Here is a 15149-nt window from a genome sequence, read left to right as displayed (position 1 = left end):
CAAATGCAAAGCTACACAATTTACATTATTTTCAATTAAAACTTCATCAGATTTATATCTGACATGATTGTTTGAGACTTGAAATATATTCACAAATTCGATAATTTGATTGGAGATTCAAAGTACTGGAAAGAAAAATCAAGATGGAAGGGTCAAGTAAAATTAAAGGACCTGAAAAATACATTTAGTTTTTATATGAATATCACAAACTAGTTGACTTGTACGGAAATTTTAAAACTCGCTTGAAATTCTCAAATCTCTACTGTGATAAATCAGATTTTATATGAGTCATTGATGACATAATTAATATAAGTGTTGAAGTATGGTTCAAAACAATTAAGCTCGATCGATCTAAGTATATGTGTTTTTTGGGCTGGTCCATGGTAATTTTGAGTTGGACTTGTAATTTATGTAAGTGACCCACTTATATGGTGTTTTTAAAAAGAGATTATTTATTTATTTATTGAAAGTCTAAATTCAAGTCTAAGTCTTTTCTATAGAAATGAATAATGGAAAAGAAAAAATTTAAGAGAGGAGAGGTTAAGAGGTTTAGGAAGGTTAAGATGTAAAACAAGGTTAAGCTAAGTGATAGAAATATTTCCTTGTATCGATTTGTCTTGTTTTTTTCACAGTGAAATCTAGCTTCAACATTCATACCTCCGTGGACGTAATCTTTGAGTGAACCACATAAGATCTCGTGTTGTGAGTATTATGCTCTTATTTGATCTTTGTGTGATTGTTTATCTTCTTTGCATTTGCTATAAGGATGCAATTTGGTATGACTCAAACCGAGAACCGAACTAAACCGATAGCTTTGGGTTGGTTTTGTTCAATTTGGAACAAGTTGCAGTTCAATTCTAGGTTTAGAAAATGAAAAACTAATCAATTTGATTTGGTTCTAGTTCAAGACTTGTAAATAACCAAATCAAACCGTGAACCGAACCTTATAAATAAACAAATAAATAAATTTATTCAATTATATGGATTATTTTAGGAGGTAAGACATAGATTAATGATTTCTTTAAGGATAAATTAATGATTTTATTTTTATAAATAGACTAATGATTTATTATACAATTTTTGTTTGTTTATTATTATTATTTTTAATTAAAAATATGTTGTTTCCAACTAAGTTTATAGGATATTGACAAATCATGGAACCAAATCGAAACAAATCGACATTAATTTGATTTGGGTTGGTTCGGTTCTATTGGCAATTCGGTTCGGTTATGGTTCTTATTTAGTGGACCCGGCATATGTTGGTTCGGTTTTTATTTAGTCACAAACCAAACCAATCGAACCAAGTTACACCCCTAATTTTCTACTAAGATCTCGTATTAGGAGTACTGTATTCTTACTCTTTCTTTGTGTGGTTATTTATCTTCTTTGTATTTATTACTATTAGTTGAGTTATTCTTCATTATCATTATCAAATAATGTTTTGGAAGGTGTGACATATAAGGTGTTTGATCAAATCACTAAGTGAGTTTCATAAAGGTATTCACATACACAACATCAAGTCCCAATATTGATGTTTTTCAGAAATGATTTTCCATTTGAACGATTTATATTAATATATTCATCATGAGGTGAGTCAAACATTTTATGGGTCAACCTACCCGAAATTGTATCACTTGTGAGGTGTGGTGTAGAAAGAGATAACTATCGAAGATCATGGAGTCCAGGATCAACTCCCACCCCGACGTAAACCTAAAGTTGGAACTGTTCTCAACCCATTTGAATTCTCTTTCCGAACCCATTTGAAGTCAAGGAACAATTATGGGCACTTTCATGGGGGATCCATTTTGCAACTATTCTCAACCCATATGAAGTCTCTTTCCAAACCCTTGAAGTCAAGGAAAATTGCAACACGGTTTGTGGAAGTGGAAGGAAAATGAAGGTAAATAGACAAGGTTTGATTGTACTTTGTAGAAGTCTTCGTCCGCTTGGTTGTCCTAACACATTGTATCAAAAGGTTTCCAAGTGTTTGATTGTTCTTGGTCGATTATTAATCTTCACAAATTTTCAGTTTTCCATAAATAAAAAAAAATCAATAGCTATTTATTATTTTTGAGATCATATATGGATCATCAATTTGATTTTACGAAAAAGTCCGAAACGTGTATAAAACTTGCTTCCCACGCTTTAGATCTTGCTACATAGATCTCTCATTAAATGCATTGGAAAAAATAAATTTAGATACATATGTGGCAAGATCGGGCGTGAGGCAAGTAGATTTTAATGCTCCTCCCTGATGTACATGGTCCTGACTATTTAGGGATGAAAATAGAGAGATTCTATTGGCACACCAACTTTTACTTATAACACACCAATTCTTTTGAGATTGAAGGATTATTTATATCGAAATTGATGTGTTATAATTAAAAGTTAGTATCAATAGAAATTCTCTTTTAAAAAAAAAAAAATTATAAATAAATTCAAAGAATCGCTATTGACACCTCAAAATTTACTTATTACACCGTAATTTCTTCAATTATATATCACACTCCAATTAAATATTAAAACACACTTTTCAAATATTAAAAAGATTTGTCTCAAATTATTATCTCAACATTACAAAATAATATAACACTCAAAAGGATTTCACTTATGGACACACAGCCCTGCTGTATACACTTAAAGCGGACAGTATCACATGCTTACGGACCCCAATCCACAAAACTTAAGAATTTTTTTAGATCGAATTTGGTGTCTTATAAGTAAAAGTTAGAGTGTTAATGGAAGTTCTCTAAATAATGGATCTTATCATACATTTGTTACAGTTGTCTAAATCCAATAAAAAATTGACACGTGTAGAAAGGAAAAAATCACACTAATTTTTTAGATGCCACTTACAGCAAACAAACGCAGCAAACACGTCTAGAAAAGGAAAAACTTTTCTCCACAAATGGTTGCCGTAGTCAACAATCTTCTTGACTTAAAACCACTACTTTTATTACTTTTTCCCTCCAAACAGCAATATAAATACCTCCCAACCTTATACATATTCTCATAACACATTCTTTTCCTTCTTCCAAGACCCAACCATTATAACTCAAAAAAATGGTATCCCCTCCTACCATGAAGACCTTAGTAGCCCTAATTTCCATCGGAATTCTGGTCACAATTATGCCGGAATCCATTGTGGGTCAGAATTGTGGTTGTGCTCAAGGCCTATGCTGCAGCAAGTATGGGTATTGCGGCAACGGACCCGATTATTGTGGTACTGGGTGTCAGGGAGGCCCTTGTGACCCCCCGCCCAGTACTAACGGTGTCTCTGTTGCTGGCATTGTAACGTCCGAGTTCTTTGATGGGATTATTAATCAAGCCGGTGGAGGGTGTGCGGGCAAGAACTTCTACTCCCGGGACAGCTTCATTCAAGCCCTAAATTTATACACTAATTTTGGTACGGAGGGATCCCAAGATGACTCAAAGCGTGAGATTGCAGCTTTCTTTGCCCATGTCACACATGAGACTGGAAGTAAGTTTTAAAGATATATTATGACGACGTAAGGATGAGTATGTGTCATGATTTTCAGACTCTCTCGAGACTGGGATGACCTGGGTAAGGAATCCCAGTCTTGATAGGAACTGAGCGAGATAGTCAATGCAAATTATCTATCACATTGACTTGATACAGATCCAAGATGACTAGTTCAATCATCCAACATTTTGAAAATATCGACTGAGTTAGTAAAACCTAGGTCAATTTAATAAAGTTTTATATGTTTTCATATCAAATAATTAATTTTTTTAATGAGTTAAATATTTGTCATCATATAAAATAAGATTTTATGATTAAGAATCTACTAATCCAATTTGGTGAAGGTCACCTCACAATTCTATTGAATGTTGTTAGCTTAGACGAGCTTCGATATGAGTTGTTAATTTTTAGAACCATAGGTTTGAAACTCGTAAAACTTGACTTGGTTCGAATGTTCATCTAGTAGATTTAATATGATTCGAACAAACACCAGTGACAACAACAAATGCTTGCATATAATAAAATAGTTTTAAAAATAATGAAATATTCAAATATTTTAAAATAAAAAATTATATGTTTTTTTTTCTTAGAACGAGTTATAAATGATTCAATTAGATATCTAATCCAACTGAGCATATTTCCCAATTGACTAAGCTGAGTTTCTGAGTTGGATTGGTGAGTTTCTTCAAACAAATTTAAGGATCGAGGCCAATCGAAATTCAATCCATTTGAGTCAACCCGGCCATTTGAGTTCGTTTAAATGAGTTTTAGAGTCAAGTCCACTCTAAATTCAATTAATCCAAGTTAACTCAGTCAATTTTGAATCAACTTGATGAATTATAACATTGGACACCTTTTAATTAAATGACTAAAATGCCCTTTGAAATGTTCTATTTGTGTAGTTTTTTGCTACATAGAAGAGATAGATGGTGCATCTAAGAACTACTGTGATCCGAGTGATACTCAGTACCCATGTGTAGCTGGAAAAGGATACTACGGCCGAGGACCTATTCAACTCACATGGAACCACAACTATGGTGCAGCAGGAAATAGCATTGGATTCGATGGTCTAAACGCTCCAGAAACCGTGGCCAATGATCCCATCGTGTCGTTCAAGACTGCCTTATGGTTTTGGATTAACAACGTTCATTCGATCATAATATCAAACCAAGGATTTGGTCTCACTATCAAAGCGATCAATGGTGCTATTGAATGTAACGGTGGAAACCCTGCAGCTGTTGATGCAAGGGTTCAATACTATACCAATTATTGTAATCAGTTGGGTGTGGCACCAGGCGACAACCTTAGATGCTAGAAATTTGGTAAAATGATCTAAATGTTTGTTTTCTTTATGGTGCTTGAGATTGAGGTAGAAGAAAATAAAGAGCACTATAGGTATAACTAAAGTTGTTTTGTTTAAGAATAATGTCTTCATCTTGTTATGAGATATCCCTCATTATTTTAGAAGACAAATTAATGGAAGAGTGTTTGAAATTTAAATTAGTCCTAATCTATGAGTGTGGACATGTATTTAATTATTTTTGTGTGTGTGTGTTATAGTCAATGTCTTATGGAAAGCTTCAAACATTATCTAGACTAAACTGACTAAGAAACAAAAATACTGGTCTTTATTAAAGATATTGTGATAAAGCATTATAGGTTGAGATTGGAAAATGTACAAAAGAATCCAAATCCAAATATGACGAAAAGATTTATGTTTTCAAGCCGTCAAATTTTTTTTAGATGAATTCGTGGGCTTTATTTAGGCGGCAGTTTTTTATTTTTGTAAATAGAACAGAAAAAATAAATAAAAACCACACTGTTTGGTGTGGGGGAGCTAAGGAGAGGAAGGTTCCCTTTCTCTCTATCTTTCTTGATCGATTTGAGATTAAAAACCCTAACCTACTAAACAGGGGTTTCTCTCTCGATCTCACATCTCTTCAATCTCTCGATCTCTATTGATCTCACATCTCTTTCGATTTCGCTCGATCTCTTGTTTTCTCTGGTAAATTCTCTCCATCACTCTCGTATTTTTCTTCTCTCTCACTCACATCACTCTCAATCCTTCAATCAATATCTGATTCGAGTTTAAACAACTGGATTAAGGTTACAAAACCAATGAAGGACACAAAGACCGCGGTCAGGTATGAATCTAGGTTTTCTTAATCTCCCAATTTTTTTTCTCTGCAGATGTTCTGTTTTTAACTCTGAAATTAAACCAATCCTTCATCATGCACGCTGATTTGATTGAGAAACGAATGGATTTTTACCACACAAAACCTAAATCTAAATTAAGAGAAACCATTCCAATTTTAAATCTCTTATCTCTTTTCTTATCTGTTTGTGTGAGAATTAGATTGAATCACAAGCCACCTTTTACTTAGTGTTTAACTTGAATTTTAGGATTTTATCCCAAAAAATTGTGGATTTCACATTGTATCCAAAAACCTACTTATTTCGATACTAAAATATGTGTTAGTTCAGATATTCATGCTGTGATTTTGAATCCCAAATATTTCATAAGTGTAGGATTTAGAGTTTTATTTTCAATCAAAAACACTAAAATGGATTATTGGTAAGTCAAAATAAATATTTTATAGCTCTTGATATAATGTAGTTTAGGGTGTATGAGGTGTATCGAATCAAGTCCTTGTAAGGGAAGAATAGTTAGAATAGGTGGAGTGCATAGGATCATAGTCTTGTTGCAAGAGAAGTTGAGTTATGTGTAGTTCCTTGAATGCGTAAGATAGTAGGTACTTTAGAATAATGTTTTACGGTGTAATTTACATCTTGTATTTAAAATTTATATTGCTTTTGAGCTTAAATAAATGAAATTATGCGGATTAAATACTTATTGAATCTTTTGTTGGATTTTGGAGACTGACTATCTTGAATTGGTTTATATTCTTTGTCTTTCATTATATTCTATGATCTAATCGAATTACGTATGTAACACCTCTCAATTGTATTGAGAGAGAGAACTTAAGTTTAGGTAGGAACCACTTAAATATACCACATTGGTTCTGGGCAATTCTTTAACCCAAATTAGAAGACTATATGTGTAAAGGAAAACACTACACAAACTATACAAGTAGGCTTGTAGTTAGAAATTCACTCATTGGAAAACTTCTGACCATTTTGTGATGACATTTTTTCTTTAATCAGGAGTTGAAGGGTATTGCTTCTGAGAAAAGGTTAACCTGTTATAGAACTGTTTGTGCATTGAGAGAATGATACCTGTTAAAAGTTGAAGGAGAAACTATTGAGATGATGAGATTAATTTTATTTCAAGTACATTTTGGTGGTTTTGTGTGCATTGGCTGTTAGGGAATCCTACTAAATCGGGATACCTTGGATGTTTCAGACTCGGACTTTTTAAGATTCTATCTGGTACAGCAGGTTCAATATCTATTGTTTGTTCCCTACTACCTTGGTCCAATATGTGTTTGGAATGTCCCATTTATCTCATCGAAGATTTTTTCATTTGTTTGCCAGCATTTCAGAAAATCTTAACCGTGGATAACTTTATGGCTAGGGGTGTCACTTCAGTCAACTTCTGTGTTCTATGTTAAGTCTAGTAGGGAGTTGATCAACCATTTGCTTAGTCATTGTCTCTGAGATGCAACTAGTGTTGGTGATGAAGGTGGCTTTGCTCCTAACATTCAGGTCAGCAACTGCTTTAATTATTTGTTCCCCTTTTTTGCAAGGATTCTCATTTTGAGAAACTTGGACGACAATTTCTGTATATTTTTTGAAGATGCCATTGCATCCAATGGCTATTGTGAACTTAATGAGAGCTTGCATAGCAAAAGAAACCCAACAGTGATTGTTTTTTGTAACTTCCCACGCAGCGCATTGCCCTTCGATGTCTAAAATATCCCTCACTCCCTTGTTTAGGAATGAGGCAAACATTTCTTTAAGATTCACACAAACATACTAGTGAGCTTCTTAGCACAATTCAGAGCCCAATTCCCACACACGACCACAGTTGTGAACTCAAGGCAACCTCGATCATTGAACTCGTTCAAAACTTAATTCCAAAAATCCTAGAATTAAGCAATGCAAATTATCATACTAGTTAAGGGTTGCACTAGCTAGGCCACTGGTAATGCACCTTACCATAAACCCCTCCCTTTACTGTCTAATTCCTAGGAGCATCACCCAAATTATTGGGGAAGGAAACATGAATGATGAATCCTCTATCTTGAGCCACTAGCCTACAATGTACAATTTTTATAAATCCCTCATAGCTAGCTTGTAGAACTGCCTAGAGAAACACTAGAAAACAAATAAAAGCACTCATTATCAACATTAATAACAGCTCATCAAAATCAGGGAAAAAAAATAGATGGAGAAAAAAAAACAACTAATTCACTCTTTTTTTTATTAAATTCAACCCTGTATAAGCCCTTTACAGCTATCCAACAAAAGATAAACCTTTCCACTATTAAACACAGATTATAAGCAATGTATCAAATTGAAACTCCAATTCTAGAGACTATTATATAAACCATACAAGCAAATCAAAATTACTAAATATGCCGCAAAACAACTCTATTAATAACCAAAGCATGAATCAAAGTTCCATCTCAATGACAGAGGATAATTCAAATAAGACGTCTTAGCAACCATCTTATGCTTTTTCATTTTGTAAATTTAGATTTGTATTTGTAAGTGTTTGTATCAGCAGCAGCATACTTATTTGCATCGAAGCCTTATCACAAATACTTATATGTGTCTGTATATGGTCGAGAATGAGGGGTTACAATAAGATGATGGCCATTGTTAAGGCTTGAGTTATTTTTATATGTTCTGTTTGTAGTAACTGGGTTCCCTCCCTGCTAGGGGTGTAGACCAAAAGATAAAAATCTATTAGATGAAGTCCTCATTTATGATAAACATTGGATCCTCTCTAATTATCCTAACGGATGGCATGTCCACGTTGAAGGTCTTCTCTAATATTTTTGTAAATCAGAAATACCCTCTAGTATTTTGAGATTGATGACATGCCTCTCTTGACTTATGACTTCTCTTTGAGACTACCATAAATGACCTAAATGCCATCATTTTCAACGTCTAGCTGATTTTCTCCCCAAGACACAGTCATCCACTACATGAAAATCACAAAATTTGACAATAGTTCTGGTTACCATCTTTGTTTTTTTGTTTTTTAAGCTTTGTGATTTATTTTGGTAACTATATTTCTTTGAAGAGTAAGGCAATTCAATGTTTCTGGTTGGTTTGAAATAGCTCACTATGAAATTAGAAAGTCTAAGGCCTAGGGCACATGGACTAGATGTATGAAATTTTTATTTGAAAAATTGAATTCCATGATTTTAAGTTCAAGTATATTTGTTAATAGGTCTTGTAACCTTATTTGAAAATGAGGAGTTTGTGACTATTATGTCATTGTTTGGGTCTTGTGCTGATGAAATGACTATATTAATCATTCAGATGGATTATATGAACACTTCACATCTAAATTTTATTGGTGGAAGCAAAGCTATGGAGGTTGTGATCCAGCAATTGAGATCTTCAAAGGTATTTGCAACTATTTCATTGAAACCAAAGGTGTTACGGTAATTGTAACTATTAAAATGATTTAGTGTAGTCACATTTGAATAACATTATATTTCAGAACAGGATTTTGTAACCTCAGCCATTGAAAGCATGGTGTGGATATTGAAAAGCTGACCACATCTAAAAGGGTAAAAAATCTCGAGCAAATCTTGTCAAGTCTATTGCAAATGGAGTTATGTTTGACAAAGGTATATTTTTTCATCCTATTATTGTCTATCTTCTCTGATTTTGTACTTTGTTTAATATTTGGGATTCTACTTATGGAGAGAGTGGAGAAAAATCTCTAGCTTGGTTGCATATGTTCAACAATTAGTTGGTTACTTTTTTGTTATAATTGCAATTCACTTTTCTATTTACGATGAGTTTTGGTTGAATATATATCTTAAAAGTTCAAGTACACTTTCTATAATTTTTTGTGATTGATTCAAGTTGTTGAATTAGAAGAAGGTTCATTCTATGAGCCTATTAAAATGTGACTCTATTGTGGTAAGTAGAAACTGACTTAACATTGTTAAGAGATTATATTTTTCTTTTTGATAGTATAAGATTCATTAAACCAAAGCAGAGAGAGAAATGAGGTCAAGGATACCTTAAATGCCAAAGATCTTTACTTGCTTTACTTGCAACCTCCCACCCGAAGATAACACCCTAAAAAAGAGTTTCTTGAAGTCATTAAAAGAAATTGCACCATAAGAAAATGAAGCTTTGGGTTTAAGGAAATTTTGCACTTTTTCTCACATAGACCTCTTACTGTTTAATCTTGAGTTTCAACATGATTCACCTTGAACATACATGGATTAAGGACAAACCTATGCTTTGAATCTCACTTGAGAAATTAATTATGAGTTATGACTAGCATCCCCAAACTTTGTATCTTTATCATTTGATATATATCTCATTTCATTCTACTTGTAGAACATACTATGGAATGATGATGTGAAGGAAAGAATGCAGCGGCGAATAGAACCATGGATTCGAAGGGAATTGCAGGCTAACCTTTAGGACTCGGATCCATCGGTTATTGTTAAGCCTTGAAGAAAAGGTCAAGTCCCAATCAGAGCACCTTGTTGTTGAAGATAAATTCTTCGAACAGTTGAGACCTTTCTTGCATGATCGGACTGATATATTTTGCCATGAACTGAGGTATGGTACATGTATATTCTATTTTCTTGATTTTTTATTTATTTATTTACTCATGCTGAAATTAATTATTGTTGATTTTTCACTTGCATGCTTAATATTATCTGACACTCACTCCATTCCATCATGAATTTTAAGTTTCCGTTTCTCAGTTGCTCGCAGTAATTGTCTATGCACAACTCATTCCAACTTGTTGCATATCGTGAAACTGCTTTCAAATGGAAGTTTAGCTACTTTTAAAGAGAGAAATAAATACCCAAAAAAGCATTTTAAACTACATTTTAAGTTATTTATCCCTAAGAATTTGGCTTGAATCATTTGAAATGAGACAAAGCCGATAGTCGTGATTGACCAAACGTCAATCTACCCACTAGATTAGGAATGTTTAACCATATTGGGAAAACGATTATTCGTTGAGTAGTCAGGCAAGTTGACTCATTAGTCATCGGGCAATTTTACTCATGAGTCTTCAAGAGATCATATTTTTACTCATTCTTGAGTCTTCAACCGTTAATCTCACAAACACTACAACTCCTTCACCTAACGATGATTCACATTCTCTCGATCAATTTTCCATGTTTTTTAGGCAGTCTTATCATGGGGACTTACCCAAAGCACAGTTTGATTGGAACCCGTCTCACGATAGAGCGTCTATGGTTTTCAATGCGACACATAGGATACAACTATTTTGTTTTCGATTTAACAAGACACGATACAATTCAAATACGGGTAATTCATAGTTGTTAAATAACATTCTATAACATATTTTGATGGCTTGATGTTTTGACATATAGTCTGTTTGAAGTCTTTCATATTTTGGATATTGTTGATAGATACATGGTGAGTTAGCACGAGGAAGAATACTGCATGGGAACTCACCTTCGGAGCTCATTGAATGATTCACTGAGACCATTGGGAGACCTCCCAAGCTTCCCAAGTGGATAATCTCCAGTGTTGTGGTTGGAATGCAAAGTGGAACAGAATCTGTACACCGTGTTTTTAAGCAATTATGTGACGTAATTTCATTTCTAAGTGTCAATTGCTTCAATTAGAGCTTGTTTAGTAATGGAATTTCAATATATAATATGAATTTTGAGTTTAATTTAATTTGGAGCTTGTTTTATGATTTTTGTTTTGTTTTTTATATTTTTCTAATTTTTTTTATTACTATTTCGTTTTTTGTGATTGGTAAATTAAATGATCACCCTATTGTTTGTTGAACCTCCATATTCGACGGTCATATTCTATGATTTTTTTTTAAAGCTCATTCTCCAATAATTCGATAGTTTAGGGCCGTCAAAAAAAAAAAAAAAAATTTTACAAGAAAATATTTGACGAGCATATTTGACAGGATGATCCGACAAATTTTTCAAAATTTGACGGGCTACGACCGTCAAATATGGGCTTTTTTCACATAGTGAGAGAGCCAACAACTTTGTCTTATATGGGTTAAAATTTATGAAATAGGCTGATTTTTTGTGAGGATGATCTCTATGGTAAGGAAATCATCCTCACAAAATATCAGCCCGTTAGTTTGTAATCACTTTTCATGAGATTAGAATTTTCGTAATGGGCATATTTTTGTGAGGATAATCACTTCACTATAGAGATTATCCTTGCAAAAATCAGCTCATTCTGCAACTTTTTAGTCGTATAAGACAAAATTTTGTCTAGAATATTATCTACCGAATGTTGTCTATATATATATATATATATATATATATATATATATGTGGGAACCGTTCGGAAGCCCCAAGGAAAACCAAGCTTTGCATCAAGTTTAATGAACCATTAGATCTAGCAAGATCCAATGGTCTAGATTTAATTTGATAACTGTAAAGCACTTTTGACTTTTGAGCATAAAATTTTTGAAATTAAAGTTAAACCCTTCAAAATTAAAAACAAGCCCCTCTCTCTTTTTTACCTCCCCGTCTCTTTCACTTCTATTGCCTTGCCCACAAACAACGAGAGCCGAAACCATCTCACATTTGTCTTCTACAAAGATCTCTCCCCTTTGTTTCTTCACTACTTCTTGTACTCACAAGAATTTAAGTCAAATTTTGACTAATTTACTTTGGATTGAAAAGAAATCAATCAAGATCCATCTATGTTTCTTCTTTTATTATGCAATAGAGTGATTTCCCTTTAATTGACTTGATCACTTACCTCAAGATCAATCACCATGGATGAGAAATATGTGTTTTGTTTCTTAGTTGCAGAGTTTCCATTTTCACTACATTGAAGAATTTTAACATCAATTGGAAATGGAGTTTCTTGAAATAGCTCATAAGGGAATGAATAAGGAAAACAAAAGGAGGTGGAGGGGGAAGAAGATGATGATGTTGGAATTCGAGCATATAACTTGATTTCTTTGAAAAAAACAAATAAAAAATTATAATTCTCTATCAAATCAACTTGACTATGAGGCGCGTAAACACTTCTTAGAGATAGTCGAAGCCTAAAGTTTGTACAAGGGAACACGACAACACTATCTTTGGGATTCAACTTAGTCTGAACTCTATGCTGTTCCTCTACAAATTTGTATTATTCGATAGGAACTTGTATTTTACCTCTTTAGGATGCCCAAAAGAAAGATGGAGAAAAAATTCTCATAAATAATAGAGTGAAAATTGAGATATATAAGAAAATTGAGTGAATTGTAAAAAATCAATGGGATTAGGAGTTTATATAGTAGTAAAGATGAATTTGGAGAAATATATCACAATAAATTTATATATATCCCACAAAATCTCCTAACTAAGATGCATTGCACGAATCATTTATGACTCAATTAAAATAACTCTCAATATTGAAGTTTTTTCATAAATGATTTTCCATTTGGATAATTAATATATTCATCACGAGGTGGGTAAAGCATTTTAAGGGTCAATGCACCCAAGAGTAAATTACTATCACTTGGGGTGAAGAATTTGAGATTTAGAGTCAGTTAACTATCCAGGTTTGTGGAGTACAAGATCAGTGCCCCACCGCACGTAAGGGTAAAGCTGGACTTATGGAATTATTCTAACAAATTGCAATTATTATTATTAGAGTCCTGATAATATCACTCGCGAGGTGGCATACCCAAATGACAACATGACTTGGACAAGTTTGGTATCATAGATCTGTACACCTCGGGATACACATTTATCCTTGAGACACACATTTTAATGGAGAAGTGCAAGTGTGTATCCCAAGGCGTACAGATCTTACTTATTTGATTTTTCTTTCCAAACATTTCATATATTTCCTTTTACCAATACAATTATATTAGGGGGAGGGGCACTGGAGCACTATGGCCCCCACAAGAATTTTCAAAGTCTATGGACTAATGAGCCATTGCGACAGATTTTAGCGGTTGATAATAGAATCGGCCACTATTACCCTTACAAAAAAAATTTCACTCTTAACCATCCTCACAAATATTATTTTTCACTCTTAATTGTCCCCACAAAAATGTTTCTAGTCTTGATTGACCTCACATGGGTAAAATCCTCGCTTCGTGTTGTTTTACAATATATATATATATATATATATATATATATATATATATATATATATATATATATATATATATATATATATATATTTTTGAAATAAATTCAAGTCAATTAAAAAAAATTTGTAATCCATATGCAGGCACTTGGTTGTCCTAACACATCATATTAAAATTATTAATCTTAACAAAATTTTTACTTGCCCATCCCAAAATCAATAGGGATTTATTGTTTTTGAGACCATTTATGGGTAATCAGTAATAAAAGGCCAAAATACCATTAATTTTATAGATGCCACTTTAAGCAAACAACGCAGTAAACAAGTCTAAGAGGAAAAATCTTCTTGACTTTAGAACCACTATTTTTATTAGTTTTTTTTATTTTATTTTATTTTATAGCCATCTAGGATTACAACTCGGGTGGGTTGGGCTGGGTTGGGGATCAACCTGCGTCCAACTCAAACTTGACAAACACCAATCCGTGCCCTTACCTACTCCGACGTCGGGCATGGAATGCTCAACCCAAACCCTAGCCAAGTCGGATTAATTTATTTCACATTAATACTAGGTAATTTAGTATTTGTGAGAATTTTTGTAAAGATAAGTGCCATGTAAAAGAATTTAAAATTTACAATTTTCTTTTGTGTTTCAAAAGTTTATAAACATAAAATTATAAGTACATTTAAAAGGAGAGGAAAAATAATAAAATTAACTAAAATAATAATTATTTTTTTATTAATAATTATAATTTTCAAAAAAAAAAAATTTAGGTTGTAAAATTTGTATGACAATGTAGAATTACACTTAAAACATACAAAACATTAATAACAAATCAATTATAAATAATCATACATTAGATTTGATATGTAGATAAACAAAAGCATACATATTGAAATATGAATTATGAGTGAAAAAACCAAGACAAGAAATATTTTTTAAATTATAATCATATTAAGTTCGGGTTCAGGCAAATCAGGTTAAGAAATATTTCATTCTTCCTCAAAAACCCTATTATTATTATTATTGAAATTGGTATCTCCTCTTACCATGGGGATCTCAGTAACTCTGTAAGGTCCATCCAAATTCTGATCACATTTATGTCGGAATCCATTGTGGGTCAGAATTATGGTTGTGCTCAAGACCTATGATGCAGGAAGCACAGGTATTGTGGCATTGGCACTGAGTATTGTGTACTGGGTGTTAGGGAGGCCCTTGTGACACCCCACCCAGTATGACTAGTGACTCAGTTGCTGACATTGTAACATCCAAGTTCTTTGATGGGATTATCATTCACGCTGATGGAGGGTGTGAGGGCAAGAACTTCTACTCACGGGACAGATTCATTCAAGCCCCAAATTTGTACTCTCAATTTGGTATGGTCTGATGGAGTTTTTTTCTTCTGCCACAGAGAGGGCTGCCATTGGTGTTTCTAATTTTTTATTTTTAAAA

The 15149-nt window shown here is 33.1% G+C and overlaps 1 protein-coding gene across 12 annotated transcripts; it reads left to right on the top strand.

Moving 5' to 3' along the window:
- Positions 1-3007: 3007 nt before the first annotated feature.
- LOC147382279 (endochitinase EP3-like) lies at positions 3008-11311 on the top strand. 12 transcript variants are annotated; one of them, XM_086427885.1, is made up of 8 exons: positions 3008-3481; positions 4387-5489; positions 5591-5628; positions 7020-7150; positions 8939-9025; positions 9123-9252; positions 9980-10207; positions 11038-11311. In XM_086427885.1, the coding sequence occupies exons 1-2, from the start codon at positions 3064-3066 to the stop codon at positions 4797-4799; spliced, it is 831 nt and encodes a 276-aa protein (XP_086284011.1). In that variant the 5' UTR covers positions 3008-3063; the 3' UTR covers positions 4800-5489; positions 5591-5628; positions 7020-7150; positions 8939-9025; positions 9123-9252; positions 9980-10207; positions 11038-11311. The 12 variants fall into 12 exon arrangements, with proteins under 12 accessions (XP_086284011.1, XP_086284010.1, XP_086284007.1 ...); XM_086427884.1 differs by having other exon boundaries at positions 6980-7150; XM_086427881.1 differs by having other exon boundaries at positions 6650-7150.
- Positions 11312-15149: the final 3838 nt, after the last annotated feature.

The sequence above is a fragment of the Akebia trifoliata genome, chromosome 16 (assembly GCF_017979445.1).
Source record: "Akebia trifoliata isolate Shusen 1 chromosome 16, ASM1797944v1, whole genome shotgun sequence".
Lineage (NCBI taxonomy): Eukaryota > Viridiplantae > Streptophyta > Magnoliopsida > Ranunculales > Lardizabalaceae > Akebia > Akebia trifoliata.
The sequence above is the reverse complement of the archived record's forward strand: the minus strand, read 5'-3'. Positions and strand labels throughout refer to the sequence as shown.

What these genes read in the sequence shown, in the direction of transcription:
- LOC147382279 (XM_086427887.1), top strand. Translation starts at nt 3,064, where the DNA reads ATGGTATCCCCTCCTACCATGAAGACCTTAGTAGCCCTAATTTCCATC. An exon ending in TGTCACACATGAGACTGGAA is followed by an intron (nt 3,482 to 4,386) that starts GTAAGTTTTAAA and finishes CTATTTGTGTAG; the next exon opens with TTTTTTGCTACATAGAAGAG.